Here is a 21,191-nt window from a genome sequence, read left to right as displayed (position 1 = left end):
TATCCACAGCCAAGATGGCAGCAGTCTGCGCCTGCATGACAGTAAACTGAGCTTGTGAGAGTTAGTCTGAACTTCCACTGCAACACTCCGATGTTGTGCAACTTCAATGTCTGCTGCAATAGAAGCTGAGCCATTGGACATGGCTGGCTCTTCATGTTGTTCACATGTACTTGACCATCCACTTCAATGCTGGAAAGGATGGGCTCTGCAAAGCATTGTGAAAGGTTTTTTTGGGCCAAACTCCTCCGTGCTCCCTGAAAATGACATCAGGCTTTCTGGCAGGCCTGCCAATACACAAAGCATTTCTGTACCCGTAAGCCTTTGTTTGTGTGCCACCCTGTCAAAGTCTCATCTGAATCCCCTGCAGCAGGCCTTGCCCTCAGGTGTGCTGATGCCTGAGCTACTCTTCTCCAGCTTGGCCCTGGGTCACTCCTGTCCATTTCTCACCATGTGCAGATTCCATTTAGAAGACAGCCTTTAAAATGGGCACGGTGTCAAAATCTGAGCTAGTGCCCAAGTGTTAGAGAAGGTGACTGTTTATTCATCATCAATCACCTTTCATAAATAACTTCATGCTCCTGAACAACTGCTTGGCTAGGCTGCTGTCCTTTAGTATCTGTTACCAGAAAGGCACAAGGGTAGGATTGCATGGGAAGAAAATAAGAGTCCATCCTTAAACTATCTGAAGCTTGTAAATCAGAAGATTGTGAGGTGTTAAAAGGAGGAGGCTTCGGTATGAGCATATCTACTTCAATGGTTTAGGCTCCACCACTGGCCACAGACTTGGTCATGACTGCTTTGATGATGGCCTGCCTCTTCAAATCCAATGGGGTGAGACCATGTAGATTTGCCAGTCCCCCTCCGGTTAATCCTTGCTATCTGTGTTTGCTGTGCAAGGGAGGGCAGTGGATCAGTGAGTGCAGTGAAACATGTTTGGGTGATGTGGCTGGCACAATGTATGCAAACTGAGAATGAAAGGCTTGCTGCAGTTCTGATAGTGAGGAAGCTATGACTGAGATTTGTTGGTAGCTGAGGAAAAATTCACTGACCCTGACCACTCGTGAGGTCATTTGAAAACCTAAATGTCATTCAGGTTTTTAGGCTGCATTGCTTGTATTTGAAGCATTGACCATCTGCTCCCACTGACTTGGCAAAACTTGTCTAGAGGGCCTCCTGGTTGCATCAGTTTACCTCATTCACCAAGGCCTCCAGTGCGGTGTCGGTGAATGCTACAGCATATTCTATAGCGTTTTTCCAGATTAATTCTTCTTGAAGGTCAGATGATCTTCGCCAGCCATCTACAGCACCAACTGCACCTTTTTAAGAGGTGTAGGCAGGCTTTAGGTGGTGCTGACCTCGCAGAGATTTCGGCCCCCAATTTAGGCAGGCAGTCACCCAGCACCGTTTAGCACTGTGCTGAAAGTAAGTTATCATTTACATGACCAGGCAGCATGCAGTTTGATATCTGTCTCAATTAGAAGGTTGCAAAATAATCTCCATGCCCATTGTGGTGGAGGCTAACCGGTATTGTCCCATTTCACTTCAGGGCCACGCTTAAGATGCAAGGTTTAGGATCCCCCAAATACGTGTGGAATTTGACGAGATAAAACCTCATGGCTTTTCAGCACAGCACACTAGGAAGCTCCCAGCAGCTTATCCAGCCAATGCAACCCTCACTTTGAGAGTCTGGCTTGTAGTGATACAGAGCTCATTGGGAAGAATTCCCAACCCCAAATAAAAGATCTACCTACATCAGTTCCTTTAATTGACAGCATGCAAGAACTACGAACTACAGACCTGTTTGGCTCAGTATTGCCTCACTGAATCTGCCAGAGACAGATTCGCTTCTCATCTCTCATCACTGCAGTTGGTTACAACACCACTCCCCCCCCCCCCCCCCCCCCCACAAAGCAGGATAGTCAGATGATTATTAAATAACTGAAAAGTGTTGGTTTGAGCTCACAAGCAATGTGCTGAGTAGCACTGCTTATTCAAATATTTGTGAGCACATTGCCAACAGCCTCCTGATCCAGTATAGAAACACACCATATCCTCCACCACTGGTTGGACATTGGACATGTGTAATTTCAGCAATTAAATCAAAGTATTCACTGAACTATGGATACATTGGCATTTGCTCACATGCCAATGCTCACAAATACTGCCTATTTACTGTTGGTAGTGTCCCAGATCTCAACGCTTTCTCATTATGTGGAAGAGCACATTATGTGTGCAAACCGATTCAACCTGTCTCAAATTGCAACTGGCTGTGTGTTGAATTTCCCACAAAATCTGTAGCAGTCATTTTCTAAAGCTACGGGTAAGCATTGTAATAGACCTTCTATACACTCTACAGCACATTAAACTAGCATCGACTAGTCAGAGCACCACAAAGAATTAAATGTTGAATTTACTTGTCTATCAGTCCAGCTTCTTTAATTTTACTGTAAAAGTTTTTTTCTAAGATGTTGGCACACTTGAAGTATTCACTTTCTGGAGGATTATATTCTCGACAATTGGTGAAGATACGCTGCATGTCTGCCATGAACAACTTCTTGGTCACATAATAACGGTTTTTGACACGTTCACTCATTGTTTTCAGATCTGTGAAGAAATTGTACCAAAGTAATTGTTAAGAAAAGTAATTCTCATTGCTTAAAAGAGATATATGAAATGTACAAATTTGATATGATTATTGCCTATGTTAAGAACATGAGAAATTGGAGCAGGATCCACGAAGCACAGAGTTCCTTGGTTTGCTATTTTCCTTTAGGGACAGAAATCTGCTGCCTTTATGGGGTTTGGCCTACATTTGATTCCAGACCCACCTTCAAATGTTAAATACCCTCTGAAATGACTAATCAAGCCATTCAGTTGTAACAAGCTGCTACAAAGTCAAAAAGGAATGAAACTGGACCGACCACCTGACATTGACCTAGACACTGAAAATGATGACTGCAAACTCATCCCAGGTTGACTCTGCAAAGTCCTCCTTACTAACAATTGAGGGTTTGTGCCAAAATGGGGAGAGCTGTCCCACAGACTAGTCAAGCAACGTAGTCATACTCACAGAATGATACCTTACAGATCATGTCCCAGACATCACCATCCCTGGATATGTCCGATCCCACTGGTAAGACAGACCCACCAAAGGTAGCGACACAGTAACATACAGTCAGGATGGAATTGCCGAGGGGGTCCTGAACATTGACTCTGGACCCCATAAAGTTTCATGGCATCAGGTCAAATCTGGGTAAGAAAATCTCCTGCTTGCTACCACCTACATTCCTCCTCAACTGATGAATCGGTACTCCTCCATATTGAACAAGGCACTGATGAAAAAGAAACGTTATCAGTCGATTTCATACTCACCGACACCAGCTCAGTTACTGAACATTACATAATTTAGAGGGTAGCATAGAGGAAGGATCTGTACATAACACTCTGGGCATGAGCAGCCTCAGCCATGGCAAGGGAAAAGTATCCCGCCGGACAGTGAGGCTGCACACGAATTCTACTGCTTTGGACTCGGATCAGAACTTCAGTGACGTGGTTTACAGAAAAAGGCTGATCGAAATATACACTAATCCTTGCTGCATCTGTAGGCCTATCAGAAAACCATGTCAGCAGCATGGAGGAGTCTGGTTGCAACTTGGTACAGAGCTTTGCAATACTGCTCTGGTTTGAGTTGAAGTATTTCGAGAGAAACACTTCTTGCTGACATCCCTTCTCCCTGGCTTCGTATTTTCCGGGAGAGCAGCTTATCCTCTTTGCCTCCACTCCATCTATGTCTCATGCTAATCAAGGGCAACCATACATGGGAACAAGTGCTCTGAACAGAGCTCTTGAAATCATCACTAAGGCTTTTTCCACATGCAGCACCTCCCCCCTGTCAACTTCATTAACTTTACCCAACTCTACAAACCACCAAACACCTGTACAAATTCAAATAGAAAATATAAATCAATTGGCAACTAAACTGAGAGCAGTGCTGCCGTCAAATCAGGGTAATGCATCGACTGACTTCTCAACCTGAATACTTTGCATACATCTACAACATGTTCCAACACCAAGATAATGTTTGGCATAGGTCATCAGCAAACAATCCCATTTTTGACCTTATGATGGAGGAAAGTTGAAGCAGCTAAAGATAGTTAGGCCTAGGACACTACCCCAATGCCATCATTGCTATAGCGATGACTATTTTCTAGGCTTACCGTTGGGCAGACATTTTTGACAAAACTGTCCAGAGTATGCACCATGCACTCACCATTGCTCAATATGAGCTGGTGGCTAAAATGAAGAGGATTGCAAAGGTAAATTCCTCCTTTTGTGGAGCTAGGACATCCTAATGCATAAGCTGGTCTATGTGTTATTGCTGCCATGCCATAAGACTGGGTGACTATGGAGGATCATGATGACATAGAGCGCACTGTGGATGGATAAGCTCCGTTCTTTTTTGTGCATTCATTAAAAAATTCCTTTCTTGAATGGTTTTCACGGAAAATTGGTAAAATTTCAACAAATAACATGGAGATCAATTTTAGATCAGGTTCCAAAGTGGAATTCTAAAACAGATCAACTAGGACCCCATGAGCTAGACATTGAAGCTTTATACAATAATTCTTACATACCCATTGGAAAGCGAATGACTTCATAATAACCAGGGGCCTCGGTTTTCTTAACTGGTTCCATAAATGGCCAAGCACTTTGGTGACTCTGTTAATTAAGAACAATTCAGATTTTCAGTTTCAAGTGGCAATATTAGATGTAAAATAAGTAAACAGCTGCGAAAACCAAGATCAGATTTGGCCTCTACCTTTACTTGTTGTAGGATGTTCTTTAAGATGTTGTAAAGTTGGTCAGGGTCTCTGGAGTCTTTTCTGAAACAAAGCAGTCAAATAGTTTTTTAAAGCTGCAATGGAATCTCCTATTTCAAATGTTCATATTTTCTGAAGCAAATGTAAAAGAGAAATGATTATAGCAAGTTAAAAACACAATTTATGCTTTTTAAATGTATTGATTTTTTACTGAACTATTAACTCCTCCTAAGAAAAGTCACCACCATTCCCGAAATGCACACTGGTTTTGCTGAAAATGTTTATTTCATGATATTAATAACCCCATGTGCAAGATTGAGCCTATTGGCAATGAAAACTTAAACCTTATAAAGTATCCAGTCTAATATTTTGAACATATAACTGAAACTCTAAAATTCCTGCACTAAATGCACATACAAATGCGATGATAGTGCAGTTCTGCAGAAGAGTCATCTAGACTCCAAATGTTAACTGTTTCTCAATCCACCGATGCTGCGTGACCTAACTAACTGGCCTGTAATTCCTGGGCTTAATAATAATCTTTATCAGTGTCATAAGTAGGCTTACATTAACACTGCAATGAAGTTACCTAGGTGAAGTCCCCTAGTTGCCACACTCCGGCACCTGTTCGGGTACACTGAGGGAGAATTCAGAATATCCAATTCACCTAACAAGCAGGTCTTTTCGGGAATTGTGGGAGGAAACCGGGGCACCTGGAGGAAACACAAGCAGACATGGGGAGAATGTGCAGACTCTGCACAGGCAGTGACTCAAGTCGGGAATTGAACCCGGGTTCCTGGCGCTGTGAAGCAACAGTGCTATTGACTGTGCTAACATGTGGCTTATCTTTAACCCTGATGCATTGGGATCTATCCCCTTTGCCTCGGAGGCCTCGGGCAAGTGCTGTTCAGTACCACAAACGGGGACCAGACGGAACAGCACTCGTGGAGGTCTCAAAGGGGATTAGTGGCTGGGCACTGCCAGCTGGCAGGGGCACTTCCAAAGTGCCAGGTTGGCCCTGTCAGGGTGACTTTTTGTGCAGGTGCGATCGGGCTGGGAATGCCCTTTGCAGGGCGGGGGGCAGGGCCCCTTCCATTGTGCCTTGGGGAGGGGGTGGTGGCGGCATCCCAATCTTTCGCTACACTGAAGACTTCCAGCGGATTGAGATCCTCGGTAGGGCTATGTCTATCCTCGGCAGTGCGTTTCCCGCTGAGGTCTCTTATTTAATGCGAGTGGCATTGTTTAGCCATGTGTTTTTCGGTGCTGCAAGTGCCTGGAAACACCTGGCTAAACGCGCTCCCTTTGGGACTTTGTTCCCATTGAGTTGAATCACAGCCTCTCACTCTGTCACCATCCGGTGAGCTTTGGATTTGTTTGCCCTAAATTTCTCTTTAGTGAGAACATTTCAGCACTGTCATCAAATTATCTCTTACTTCAAAGCAGCCAGTTGTTCAGATATAGTTTTGCCTGCCAACATTTGATTCCAATTTATCCGGGCCACATCCATCCTAACCACATTAAAGCTGGCTTTGCCCTAGTTAATTAGTCTTACTATGGATTGTTCCTTGTTCTTTTCCATTGCCAACCTAAACCTTAATATATGATGATCACTGTCCCTTAAATGTTCCGCTGTTGATATTTGATCCACTTAGTCTACCTCATTAACGAGAACCAGGTCCAGGAGTACTTCTTTTCTTGTTGGACTACAAATATATTACTTTTGAAAATTGTCACAAAAGCACTCGAGGAGCTTTTGCTCCTCTCTGCTTTTTACATTATTCCAGTCTATATTTGGATAATTATAGTTATTTATTTTACCTCTCTGTAATTTCCTAATTTCCTTGCAAATTTGTTCCTCTACATCTTTAACGTTAGTTGGTGGTCTATAGAATAAACTTAGCAATATAGTTTAAACTTTTTAATTCCTTGGCTTTAGCCAATTGATATAGCATAGAATTTACAGTTCAGAAGAAGGCCATTCGGCCCATCGAGTCTGCACTGGCTCTTGGAAAGAGCACCTTACCCAAGGTCAACACCTCTACCCTATCCCCATAACCCAGTAACCCCACCCAACACTAAAGGCAATTTTGGACACTAACGGCAATTTATCATGGCCAATCCACCTAACCTGCACATCTTTGGACTGTAGGAGGAAACCGGAGCACCCAGAGGAAACCCAAGCACACACGGGGAGGATGTGCAGACTCCGCACAGACAGTGACCCAAGCCGGAATCGAACCTGGGACCCTGGAGCTATGAAGCAATTGTGCTATCCACAATGCTACCGTGCTGCTCCTAATTTTTCCCTGATCCATCTGGGACATTCTCTCTGTCCAACATTGCAAAGTTCTCCTTGATCAATGCTGCCACCCCTCTTCCATTTCTGAACACCTTGTACCCAAATATATTTAATAGGTAGTTCTGCTCTTCTTATACAAGGTCAATGTTACTGGCACAGCATCATTTTTCCACATGGTTATCTGCACTCTTACCTCATCAATCATATTTGTCACACTCTACACATTCACATACGTGGGGCGTGATATCCCCCCACGTTGCGCCCAGAGCTGATCCGAGCATGCCGGAGGTATCGCAGGAGTGGCACAAATCGGATTTTGCGCCCAGGGCAAAACCCCGCGCGAGTCACCCAACTTGCGGTGCCTGGCACGATCTGGATCACACCCTCACTGGACGTGATCCAGATAATCACGCTCATTTAAATATGCATAGCTTACTTGAGGCCGCATTCTCCCAGCATCCTGGCATAATGGCCACTCCAGGGGTCTTGCAGGCCATTAGAGCACCCGCAAGTGGTCGGGGATAGGAAAGGGCAGTACCCCCGGCACTTGGGAAGTGCCAACCTGGCACTGCAAACCTGCAACTGCCGGGGGACCATACCAGGACCTGAGGGAGCCATGCCCATGAAGGGGGTGGTGAAGAGGTGTAGGGGATTGAAGGGGCTTCATGATGGTTGGGGGAGTGAGGGGGAGGAGCCTGAAAGTGTGCGTGGGCCCTCAGTGACCCCATAGCGGGGTGAACTCATTTGGAGGGAGTAATGCCCATGTATCCGGGGGTGGAAGTGTCTGTGAGTGGAGGGTGCAGGGGATTTTCAAGCTCATTTAGAGATCAGGGCATCCTTTCAAAAGGGTGCCCCGATCACTGAGGAGCCGTTCTCGCCGGCGGGTTCGGCTCCCTGCTGCTGAAAAGATTTCTTTTTTAAAAATATTCTTATTCTCCTTTTTCACAATTTTGCTCCCGAATTTACACCCAACAACAATCAATAACCAACAACAAATATCTCAAACCCCACAACGGTCCCATCCTCCCACTATGCCCAGACATCAGTCTGCATGTTAACATAAACAAATGACAAAGAAAAAAAGGAATCAGGGATTACCCATAGCCATCTTTAACATACATAGACCCCCTCCCCCCACCCCAACCACCCATCCCCCCCCCCAACTAATGTTCAATGTTATCCAGTTCTTGAAAGTGCAAAATAAATAGTGCCCATGACTTGTAGAACCCCTCCGAGCTTCCCCTCAGTTCGAACTTAACCTTCTCAAGGGTCAAGTATTCCAACTGGTCCCCTCGCCACGCCAGGGCACAGGGTGGAGAGGCTGCTCTCCATCCCAGCAGGATCCGCCTTCGGGCGATCAACGAGACGAAGGCTATGATATCTGCCTCCGCACCCGTTTCCAACCCTGGCTGGTCCGACACCCCGAATGTGGCCTCCCGGGGACCCTAAACACCTCCTTCCAGTATTCTCCAAGCTTTGGACAGGACCAAAACATATGAACGTGATTAGCGCCACCCCCCCCCCCCCCCCCCCCCTCCTCTAAACAACGCTCACACTCATCTACCCCTTCAAAGAATCGGCTCATACTCGCCCTCGTGAGGTGCGCCATGTACACCACCTTCAGCTGTATCAGCCCCAACCTCGCACACGAGGTGGAGGCATCACTCTCCGGAGCACCTCACACCAGACCCCCTCCTCTATAACCTCTCCCAACTCTTCCTCCCGCTTCGCTTTGATCCCTCCAGTGGTGCCTTATCCTTTTCCAACATAGCTCCGTATATCGCTGACACTGTCCCCTTCTCCAGTCCCCTTGCCGCCAGCACCTCCTCCAACAACATGGAGGCCGGTTCCTCCGGGAAGCTCTGTATCTCCTTCCTGGCAAAGTACTGAACCTGCGTACACCTAAATACTTCTCCCTTCTCCAGCCCATACTTCGCTTCCAGCTCCCTCAATCCTGCAAATCGACCCCGAAGAAACAAATCTTTTAGATTCTTAATCCCCTTCTCTTCCCATTTCAGAAAGCTTCCATCCCACCTCCCTGGCTCAAATCTGTGGTTCTCCCGGGTCGGCATTTCCCTCGACCCTGCCCCCAACCCGAAGTGCCTCCAGATTTTTAATGAAGCTATTACTACCAGACTCCCTGAGTATTTCCCTGGAGTTATCGGGAGCGGGGCTGTTGCTAGTGCCTTCAGCCCCGACCCCCTGCACAAACTCTCCTCCATTCTGACCCACTGGGAATCAACCCCTCAGCCCCAGCTCCGCACCTTCTCCACATTCGCCGCCCAGTAGTAGTACATCAGGTTCGGGAGACCCAAACCCCCTGCCTGCCTTCCTCTCTGTAGCAGCACCTTCCTCACTGTGGCCACCTTCCCTCCCCATATAAACGAGGTAATCCTTCCCTCAATCTCCCTGAAAAAAGACTTTGGCAGGAAAATCAGCAGGCATTGAAAAATAAACAGAAATCGCGGCAACACATTAATTTTAACCGCCTGCACCCGACCCGCCAGTGACAGAGGGAGACCATCCCACCTCGCCAGGTCGGCTTTCACTCTCCCCACCAAACTAGCGATGTTGTATCTGCGAAGCCTCCCCCACTCCCGGGCAACCTGCACCCCCATATACCTAAAGTGGGTCCTTGCCCTATGGAATGGCAGCCCCCCCACCCCCGGTTGAGACACCACAAAATACTCACTCTTGTTCAAGTTCAGCTTGTACCCCGAGAAAGACCCAAATACCTGCAGCAACTCCAATATTCCTCCTATCGACGCACTCGGCTCTGACACATACAGCAGCAAGTCGTCGGCATACATGGACACCCTATAATCTATCCCCCGTCTCACTATTCCTTTCCATGCTCCCGAACTTCTTAATGCAATGGCCAACGGCTCAATCGCAAGCGCAAACAGCAGGGGGGGACATAGGACATCCCTGCCTCGTCCCACGGTGGAGAGAAAAGTATCTCGAACTGATATTGTTCGTGCGGACACTATGCTGAAAAGATTTCTAACTCTAGTGCTCTCTGTCTCTCTTAATGTTGCAATATTTGCTCCTTGGTATCCATCTCTTGTACACTTCCTGGCTTCCACACCACTGCCAAGTTAGTTTGAATCCTCCCCAACAGCACTAGGCCATTGTCCTGCAATGAAACTGGCCCCGGCTCGGTTTTGGAGCAATCCATGGACCTGTACAGGTCCCATCTTCCCTAGAACTGGTTCCAATGTGACAAGAATCTAAAGCCCTCCCTCCTGAACCATCATTCCAGCTATGCATTTATCTACTCTATCTTCCTCTTCTTATATTGCATGCATGTTGTACCAGGCTTAATTGGATACTCCCACTTTTGAGGTCCTGTTTGCTAGTTTCTAGCTCCTTAAATTCTGACTGCAGGACCACAATCCTCTTTCTACCTATGTTGTTGATACACAAAGTAAAGTCGCCATAGCCCCATGACTATAGGCTGCTTTCCCTTTGAGGGGGAGAGCTGACAGTTGGTGATTTAACCTGAGGGTCACCACACCTCAGGCGAGGTTGAGAAGCCGGAGCCTTCATGAATAACCTATGTGGACCATGACGGCTGGCTGTTCACCCATGTCTCTTGGGATGCTACGTAGCCACCTAGTGACATGTTTGACAATGGCACCAGTGAGGTAACATACTATCCTGGATTGACATCTTCACAACTTTGCTGGGGAGAGAGGTCAGAGCACGGTATTGTGTGGGGAAGTGGTCAGAAGTCAGGAGTTTGAGTTTTGAACAAGTGCAATTTAGGAATGAAGACACGCTCGGAGGTCTGTAAAGAAATTGAGTCTGAACATGGCAAAAACATGTACAAGGTTTCAGCAACAGTGGGACATATAGTGGGAGTGTGAGGTTAAGAGAAGATGGGTGATGAGTATTTTCTAAATTAATTCTTGGGATATAGAATTTGTTGACACGGAAAGCATGTATTGCCCGTTAACACTTTGAACTGCTGTAGTCCATGTGGTGAAGCTGTTGTTTGGTATAGAGGCCCAGAATGTGGATCCAGAGATGATGAAGCAATGGCAATACATGTCCAACTTAAGATGGGTGTCAGTTGGAGGGGAACATGGAAGTGCTTGTGCTTCCAAGCATGTGCTATTCATCTTCTTTTAGATGGTGAAGTTTATGAGTTTAGGAAGTATTGCCGAAGACATAGCCTTGGTGAAGCACTGTAATGCACTTTGTGGAAGGTACATACACCAGCCATGGTACAATGGAGGAGTGCTGATCAAATGGAACTTCTAGACTAGTGTAGCAGCTGCACTCATTCAGGCAAGTGGAGAGTATTCATTCATACTCCCGACTGTGTTGTGTCATTGTTGGAAAGTTCTTTGGAGAGTCAGGAGGTGAGCCACTCGTTACAGAATACACAGCCTCTTACCTGCACTAAAAAAAATTGCATTTATGTGGCTGGTCCAGCAGTTATGGATAATATATGGGAATTTGATATATTTGGTGTGGATTGGGAGAGGACTTTAGCCTTTGTGGTGTTCAGGGGAGGTCCATTCTCATGGCGCATGACCCAGATCAGCATATTTAAATGAGCCGTATGACTCATTTAAATATACAATCGCTGGCTGCTCCCGGCGCTCGGGATTCAATGGCGATACCTGGAAGACCTCGCCAGGGCTTTTTTTGGCACTGGTCCACACAATGTGGACCAGGCGTCAAAACACCGGGTAGGGGGTTCTCCCAGGCCATTAGAGACCCCCCAGGCGGTCGGTGATAGGGCAGGGTAGTAGCCCAGCACTCCCCTGGCACCTGGCCACATTGGCACTGCCAGACTGGCACCCAGGCAATGCCACATCTTCACAGCAGGAAATCACTCTGAAGTGGAGATCTGTCAGTGGAGAGAATCTCCCCGAGGCCAAGAAAAATGGCAAAGTGCCATTGAACAGTGAGGTGTTTCTCACAAATACCCTGCCAAATGTGCTGTCACCGGACATAGATATTTATCAGGTGAATCACGCCCGTGGTGAGCCACAGAGATCAGTGCAGGAGCGTCAACTCTTCACAATTATATAAATGACTTGAATGAATAGATTGAAGGTATGGGGTGTGTGTATGGCAACTGAGGCGGCCAGCCATTAGCCAGCGGCGGGATCTTCCTGTCCCGCTCTTATCAAGAGGGTTTTCCGTTGTTTGCACCCTGCACTGTCAGGAAACCCTGCAACGGTGGGTGGGGGAGGGAGACAACGACATTGACAGGACCAGAAGATCCTGCTGGGAGCGCCTGCCACAAAACCCAGTTGCTAAATTTGCTGATGACAAAAAGATAATAATAATAATAATCACTTATTTTCACACGTAGGCTTCAATTAAGTTACTGCGAAAAGCCCCTAGTCGATCGGGAAAGGGGCATAGATAGGTTAAGTGAGTGAGCAAAGACTTGCAAATAACGTATAATGTGGGAAAATGTGAAACTGCCTAATGGTGAGAGATTGTAGAGCTTTGAGATGCTGAGAAATCTGGATGTCTTTGTGCATGATTCTAAAATAATTAATGATAATCTTCATTGTCACGAGTAGGCTTGCATTAACACTGCCATGAAGTTACTGTGAAAAACTCCTAGTCGCCACATTCCAGCGCCTGTTCGGGTACACAGAGGGAGAAAAGCGGGGGAAAAGAGGGAGAATGCTATTGTTTATTGTAAGGGGAATTCATTTCAAAAGTAGCGCATTAATGCTTCAATTGTACGGGGCATTGGTGGGACCATAACTATGAATATTTTTAAGGCCGGGCTAGATAAGTTCTTGATGAGCAAGAGGGAGAAAGGTTATTGATGGTAAGTGGGAATGTGGAACTGAGGTTAAAATCAGATCAGCCATGATCCTATTGAATGGAGGACAGCTTCAAGGCTCCTAATTTGTATGTAACAATGAGAATACTGCTGAACCATGTTTTAGGTTCTTCCAAAAATAATCTACTATTCCATTTGGCACATGCAATCTCACCTCAATACTATTCTGCTTTTGTACAATCTACTTAAAAAGATATCTGTCGTACGGCTACACCTATTTTTCAAAACAGACTTACCCTCTTTCTTTTCCACTAGATTTCCAACCAGATTCCCCTGTAGATAAGTGAAATCAGTCATTCAGCTCAAGTCCATTAAGATCACATTTAATTTTTAAAATTTACATTAGGTAAGATAAGGAGGCGCTGTTATAAAGAGTAGTGGAAATACATCAAACCTGTGCACGGTTGCTTACTTATTCCAGGTATACTTTCAATAGGAATCTGTCGCACTCCTTCTTTAAAGCAGGAGAGACCTGGGTACACCTTTCGAATTTGTGCTTGTTTTCTTTCTATCAGCTTTTTTATGATCTTAAAAAAGGAGAGAAGCAGCACCATAATTAATGAGGGATGAGAAATAGCTTGAACAGTTTCTTGAATTACTGCACTCCGCAGACCACCCATAGGCCACAAAGAAAAGATTTAGTGGGGCAGCACAGTGGTTGGCACTGCTGCCTCACAGCACCAGGGACCCGGGTTCAATTCCAACCTTGGATGACTGTCTGTGTGGAGTTTGAACTTTCCCCCATGTTTGCGTAGGTTTCCTCCGGGTGCTCAAGTTTCCTCCCACAGTTCAAAGATGTGCGGGTTAGTGGATTGGCCATGCTAAATTGCCCCTCAGTGCCCAAAGTTTGGGTGGGGTTGCGAGGGATTGGGCCAAGGTGGGGTGATCTTTCGATGGGTCTGTGCAGACTTGATGGGCCGAATGGCCTTCCTCTGTACTGTAGGGATTCTATTCTTCTACGAACAATGACATAATAAAGAGAAAATGTTGGACATATACAGCAGGATCATCAACAACTGTACAGAGAAAAGACAAGTTAATATTATGGTGTTGACCTTCTTCAGAATTGAGATTGAAAGATAAACGGGCCCCTTTATGGGTGACATTAAGAAAACAAATGTAGGAGCCAGGAAAAGTGATAACAGAAATCCAGCAGCAAAATGGAGATGTGAGCAGCTGCTTGCAGAAGTTAAGTGCTTTTTACAGCACTCCCGCCAGGAGGAGTAGGAGTGCTCTGCAAACCATTGGAGCTCCCTGCCTCTACTCGCGGTCTATCTCTAACATTGGCCACGATTCACGACCTCACCACCTCTGACCTCAATTTGAAGTCTGATACCAAACCTGCATCCAGCCACAGCTGATGCCTGTGACTTCCTGAATAACTCCAAACTGGCGCCAGAGCCGTGATCCCAATTGCTTGGGATCATCCCCATGCATCCCCGGTTGCTATCTCCTCTTGCTGATTTTCCCAAGTGTTATCCAGATTGCTTGAAAGTAAATTATGCTGTAACCTCTCCACTTCGAAAATCTATTGCGCAGAAACACCAGGGGCGGAATTCTCCGCGAACCGGCGGGGCGTGCACCTCCGGAGCGAAGGAGTGGTGTAAACCACTCCGGCGTCGGGCCGCCCCAAAGGTGCGGAATCCTCAGCACCTTCAGGGGCTAGGCCGGCGCCGGAGTGGTTTGCGCCACGCCGGCCGGCGCGGAAGGGGCTTGGCGCCACGCCAACTGGTGCCAAAGGGCCTCTGCCGGCCGGTGTTGGTGCATGCGCGGGAGCGCTAGCGTGTGCTGTTGTCATCCCAGCGCAGGGGGGGTTCATCTCCGTGTCAGCCATCGCGGACCGTTACAGCAGCCGACGCGGAGGAATAGAGTGCCCCCACGGCACAGGCTCGCCCGCGGATCGGTGGGCCCCGATCGCGGGCCAGACCAGCGTGGGGACACCTCCCGGAGCCAGATCCCCCCATGCCCCCCCTGAGGCCGCCCACAGAGCCAGGTCCCGCCGGTAAGTACCTGTTGTGATTTACGCCGGCGGGACCGGCCATAAACGGGCGGCCACTCGGCCCATTGCGAGGAGAATCGCCGGGGGGGGGGGGGGGGGGGGGGGGGAGGAGAGTGCACTGCCAGCGGGCGCCGACCGGCGCGATTCCCACCCCGCCGCCGGTGAATTCAGCAACCGGTGGGGTGGGATTCACGTCGCCCCCCGGCGATTCTCTGGCCCAGCGGGTGGGTCGGAGAATCCCGCCCCAGTTTTCTGGAAATGTTTTCAGCAGACACAGCATCATTTTAGTACGGTACTTTAGAAGCAGAACATGGGGTGCAATTTTCTGATTTTTCTGCAGTGTCACAGTAAGCCCCGAGGACAGCGTTCGCCAGCGTATTTTTAGGATCTGAGTTAAAACAAAAAAGTTAAGGGGCAAGTCCCACAACGTCACACTGGTGGGAGCCAACTTAAGTGTGCAAAAGATCAGGGGCGTCTTTTTAAAGGCGACCTGATTTTAAAAAAATAGAAATAGACCCCCTCTCGTCGTGCAACATCCACTCCCGGCACTGCCCCGGCTCTTCCCATGGAGTGGTAGGGAGCAGTGCTGGGGGCAGTGCCAGAGTACTGCCCAGGCATGACATTCTTTCTCTCCCTGCAGGGTTCTGCTCACCAGGTGCACTCTGTAGGTCACCCGGCATGTTTATGCCACCGTGATATGAACAATCCAATGGAGTGGGGTGGGAGAGAAACGTTTGGAGGTAAAGGCCTGATAATCATATTTAAATTCATTCAAATGGGGATCTTAACGTTCAAAGTCAGGATTCCCGTGAGGTCATCGGCAAGGGGCAGGGACAATTGCAACTGGAAATCCCATAGAATCCCTACAGTTCAGAAGGAAGCCATGTGGCCCATCAAGTCTGTACCAACCCTCCAAAGAGCACTCTACTTAGACCCACTCCTCCGCCCTATCCCCATAACTGCACGCAGCGATCATGGCCAATCCACCTAACCTGCACATCTTTGGCAAATCCCGCTGGCGTACAATGTTTTGGGACCCCCATGGGATTTTCTGCTGATCCCGCCCCCGAAAATGGTAGCTACAAAATTTTCACTCTTCCTCCCCCTCTCTCCCCACATACCCCCCAACAGTTTTTGGATAAGTGAAACTATTTTATTACTGGTTATTATGTTTTATCACCTTTTTACATCTCCAGTTCACTCACTTGTGGTCAGAAATTCCAATATCATTCCCTATTCTAGAATATTGTCAAATCTAATAATAATAATCTTTATTGTCACAAGTAGGCTTACATTAACACAGCAATGACGTTACTGTGAAAAACTCCTAGTCGCCTGTTCGGGTGCACAGAGGGAGAATTCAGAGCGTCCAATTCACCGAACTGCATGTCTTTCGGGACTTGTGGTAGGAAACCGGAGGAAACCCACGCAGACACTGGAGGAACGTGCAGACTCCACACAAACAGTGACCCAGGCGGGAATCGACCCTGGACCCTGCCGCTGTGAAGCAACAGTGCTAACCACTGAGCTACCATGTCGCCTAGAAATGATTTGCTTCCAAGCATCTGACAGGCCAGGTTACAGCGTATAATGTGATCCTGCCATTACATTCAGCAAAATCTCTATCCCTGGTCTTGCCAGGTTTCTCCAACACTCCTCTTTACTTCCCTGACTGCGTAAATATCGGGGACAATGTGTTTGGCAACGAGGTTGCCTTTGGTTTCCCCAAATGTAGAGAACGATTAAAGGAAGGAGTACTTGATACCCTGCACAAAGACAAGTGATTGGAAAGCTTGTATATCTGCCACAGTTTCTGGGCAAGGTGCCAGAAAGAGGGTGCTGAAAAAAATGAGGAAATTCTAGATAGGAGAGGGGGAAGGTAAGGGACTTCTGTTTTAAAAGGTGGAATATGATCTTGTTAATGGAGGAGCTGGTGGAATGGAAAGGGAGGAGGACAAAGTTGGGGGTGATGGCACTGGTGTAAAATAGACAAGCATTGAGGGAAAATGCACAGGAAATAAAGAGAGTTAAGTATTGCTGAGGAAAAAAACTTGGTTATGAATTAAAAAGGACAATTTCAGAAGCTTGCTGCAGAAGGCGGAGTCACAAGGCAGATGTGACAGAAAAACAGAAAGGGGTGGCTGTCTTAATAGGAAGAGCATGGCATAATCATTAGCAGTGCATTGAATAATGAGTAGTAGTAAATTAGAACATGGAACAATACAGCACAGAACAGGCCCTTCGGCCCTCGATGTTGTGCCGAGCAATGATCACCCTACTCAAACCCACGTATCCACACTATACCCGTAACCCAACAACCCACCCCCCCAACCTTACTTTTAAGGACACTACGGGCAATTTAGCATGGCCAATCCACCTAACCCGCACATCTTTGGACTGTGGGAGGAAACCGGAGCACCCGGGGGAAACCCACGCACACACGGGGAGGACGTGCAGAGTCCGCACAGACAGTGACCCAGCCGGGAACCGAACCTGGGACCCTGGAGCTGTGAAGCATTTATGCTAACCACCATGCTACCGTGCTGCCTTACTGGGAAATTAAACCTGCATTACCAGCTGTCAGCATTTTAAACATTTTAGGAAGGAGAAGTTAAGTTCTGCAAAGGTTTCCTGCATTTTAAAAATAATTCATAGGCAGTAAAGCATTTTTTGATGTTCGGTGATTGTGAAAAGTGCTATAAAAATACTAGTTTTTCTTTGTTTAATAATGGTAAAATTTAATAAAAGAAATTGCTAATCTGATGAATAATATATTTGTATATTATTAATACTTTATGTACTTAATCTTAAGGCAGCAGTACAAATAACATTATTACACACTTTTGTCTTTGAAAATTGATCATTTGTCTGCCCACTTTATACAGAGATGGGGAAATACTAGGAATAACCAGGGGCTGTTTAGCACAGGGCTAAATTGCTGGCTTTGAAAGCAGACCAGGCAGGCCAGCAGCACGGTTCAATTCCCGTAACAGCCTCCTTGAATAGGTGCCGGAATGTGGTGACTAGGGGCTTTTCACAGTAACTTCATTTGAAGCCTACCCGTGACAATAAGCGATTTTCATTTCAAATGCACTTTTTTTTAAAAATCAACTAATCAAAAGAAAAGGGCGGGATTCTCCGTTGTGAGTCCACCTCGTTATCGTTGCTGGCAGGGACTGGGAATTTGGCGCTGAGCCAAATCGCCATTCACTGCAGGGGAAACAGAGAATCCAGCTGACGTAAAGGAACGGAGAATCAAAGGCAAAGTGCCACCAAAAACAGGCAAGCAGTCACCTCTTTCTGTTTCTTTATAATCACAGAGAATTCAGTGTATGGAATCCGTGGATTCAGTTCACAGCCCATCAGCGTGGCACCTTCGTAATCTTTAATGTAACCAACATACTTGACTTTCGGAACTTTTATATCCTTGGAGAATCCCTGAAACAATGCACAATGTCACATATTTTTCTTTTTACCACTCAATGTACAGAAGAACAAAATAAATATTAATTTGCTCAAAAGCAATTATGTTGAGAATTACTTTGTCATAGTATTTTGAAGCTTGTTGATAAAAATGATTTGCTCTGGCCGGGATTCTCTGTTGTGAATCCACCCCACTACCACTGCTCGCGTGGACAGAGAATTTGGCGCTCAGCCAAATCTCCCATTCACTGCAATGGGACCAGAGAATCCCGCTGCCTTAAACGGATGGAGAATTCCCCCCTCTACAGCAATTTAACAGGAGATAATTAAGGTACAAAATCAATATATTTCTGCCAGGATGCAAAGAGAGGACATCAAAGTTTCATGCAACAGAACCAAAACTGAAATTAATAGTGTGGAATGTGATAAAGCTCGGGCTAACAATATTAAAGTCCATCAGATTGGCATGATGGCACAGTGGTTAGCACTGTTGCCTCACAGTGCCAGGGATGCAGGATCCATTCTCACCTGGGTTTCTGTCTGTGTGGAGTTTGCACGTTCTCCCTGTGTCTGTGTAAGCATGGTAGCACAAGTGGATAGTACTGTGGCTATACAGTGCCAGGGTTCCAGGTTCGATTCCCCGCTGGTTCACAGTCTGTGCGGAGTCTGCATGTTCTCCTCGTGTCTGGGTGGGTTTCCTCCAGGTGCTCCGGTTTCCACCCATAGTCCAAAGACGTGCAGGTTAGGTGAATTGGCCATGATAATTGCCCTTAGTGTCCAAAACGGTTAGGAGGGGTTATTAGGTTACGGAGATAGGATGGAAGTGAGGGCTTAAGTGCGTCGGTGCAGACTCGATGAGCTGAATGGCCTCCTTCTGCACTGTATGTTCTATGTGTGGGTTTCCTCCGAGTGTTCCAGTTTCCTCCCACAGTCCAAAGATATCGGGCTAGGTGGATTGGCCATGATAAATTGCCCTAAGTGTTCAAAGGTTAACTGGGGTTAGATGGATAGGGTGGGGGATTGGGCCTAGGTTGGGTGGTCTTTCGAAAGGTCGATGCAGACTCCATGGGCTGAATGGCCTCCTTTAGCACTGTAGGGACTCTATGTCCATTGATCTTCTGAGTGTGTAAACTAATTAAATTGATTAGATTTTAGGTCTGGCTATTTTATTGAATAGTTTCAGATTTACAACTTGTATCAGATGGCAATACTTACACACTCGGAGAGATTGCAGGACACATTGTTGACTGCAACTGCTAGGTTTAGATGAATGCAAATTTGGTACAATCCTAATTGTTTTAGAGTTCACTATACTGCTATTAATCACTCAGCCCATTTAGAAGAAATACCCTGAAATTGGAATGTAAATTTATCTTCATTGCAATGATAATAAATTTACAATATTTAGATGTGTAAAATATTCTAAAATCGAAAACATATAGTAAACAACAAAACTATTATCCTTGATTAGGTGATGCTTGACATTTATGCTTGAACTTTCTTTTTGCATTAAAGATGCCAATTCATCAATACCCATGAATATCTCAATCTAACTGGATACACAATGTTTTCCTGCTCTACCAGACTCCGAGGCATGAATTTCCGCTGGTCCCCTCCTGCTTAATTGCCTTAACCTTAGCGTAAGAGTCGAGACAAACATGGAAAAATGCCATGAATTTCTAAATGACACTCTTTTTAACTTTCTCCCCACTGATAATAGAAATGCCATGTCTACTATATTTTATATTCTTGTGAAGTACAAGGTATGAAACATCAGACCATGTGGTAGATCAGGCTTGGCCAACCTTTTCATGCAAGGGTCCATATTTCAATTTTTTTTCTCATTTCAGGTGCTGATGAGCAAATCTCAAAAGTATAAGGTTCGGCACAACATCAATTTCAGTAAAATGTTGAAGTATAAAGAAAATAAACAACTTCCTGAGCAAAAATAAAACATTGTCAAAGCAATAAATTGATCACTTAAAATAATGAGCAATTAAGATGAACATCGGAGTGTGTTATTCCGGTTCACTCAGGCTACTTACTCACTTACCACATACACTCACAACACACTCTCATTCACAACACATTCACTCACAACACACACACTCTCACTCACAACACACACTCTCACTCACAACACACATTTTCTCACACAACACATCGCACTCACTCACACCACATGCTCTCACTCACAACACATACTCTCTCTCACAACACACACACATACTCTCTCTCACAACACACACACACATACTCTCTCTCACAACGCACACATACACACTCTCTCTCACACCAGCTTAATTGTGGCTCCCTTCTTCCCTTTCAGCAGCCAATTGTCTCCTGCTCGGCAGCCTTTTCCCTCCCATTCGGCAGTGACTACCCCCGCTCAGGAGCCACCATGCTGGAGATAACGGCCTGTGATTGATAGAGCAGTTCTTTGAAAAATCATCTACATATGTTGGAAGTACAGCCATAGTGCTTAGTGAGGGTTTTCCTGGATATTGACCCAGTGACAATGAAGGAAAGGTGATATATTTCCAAGTTATGGTGGTGAGTGGCTTGGAGGGAAGCTGGAGTTTCTGATGTTCCCATGCATCTGGTGCTCTTGTCCTTCTAGGCTGTAGAGGTCATGGACTTGTAAGATACTGTTGAAGGAGCCTTGGTGGGTTGCAATGGTTCATCTTGTAGATGGTACACACAGCTGCCACTGTGCGTCCGTGACGGAGTTGGTGGAATGTTGAAGGTGGTGGAAGTGATGCCGATCAAGCAGGTTTCTTTGTCCTGGATGGTGTTGAGCTTCTTGAATGTTGTCGGAGCTGCACTCAT

General features: G+C 46.3%; 1 protein-coding gene across 8 annotated transcripts in view; it reads right to left on the bottom strand.

The window, feature by feature from the left end:
• kat2b (K(lysine) acetyltransferase 2B) overlaps positions 1-21,191 on the bottom strand; it is a 180,547-nt gene that overhangs the window by 8,226 nt on the left and 151,130 nt on the right. For 5 of the 8 annotated variants that reach the window (XM_038797856.1, XM_038797854.1, XM_038797850.1 and 2 more), the window contains 6 exons: positions 18,234-18,377; positions 13,335-13,467; positions 13,177-13,213; positions 4,820-4,883; positions 4,635-4,719; positions 2,415-2,604 (listed from right to left, as the gene is read on the bottom strand). In XM_038797856.1, coding sequence (XP_038653784.1) covers positions 2,415-2,604; positions 4,635-4,719; positions 4,820-4,883; positions 13,177-13,213; positions 13,335-13,467; positions 18,234-18,377 — 653 coding nt within the window. Of the gene's footprint in view, positions 1-1,896; positions 2,605-4,634; positions 4,720-4,819; positions 4,884-13,176; positions 13,214-13,334; positions 13,468-18,233; positions 18,378-21,191 lie in introns of those variants that run through there. The other 3 variants (XM_038797851.1, XM_038797853.1, XM_038797857.1) reach the window with 3 other exon arrangements.

This window comes from Scyliorhinus canicula, chromosome 5, assembly GCF_902713615.1.
Source record: "Scyliorhinus canicula chromosome 5, sScyCan1.1, whole genome shotgun sequence".
Classification (NCBI taxonomy): Eukaryota; Metazoa; Chordata; class Chondrichthyes; order Carcharhiniformes; family Scyliorhinidae; genus Scyliorhinus; species Scyliorhinus canicula.
Note: the sequence above shows the minus strand (reverse complement) of the source record. Positions and strands in the feature narration are given on the sequence as shown.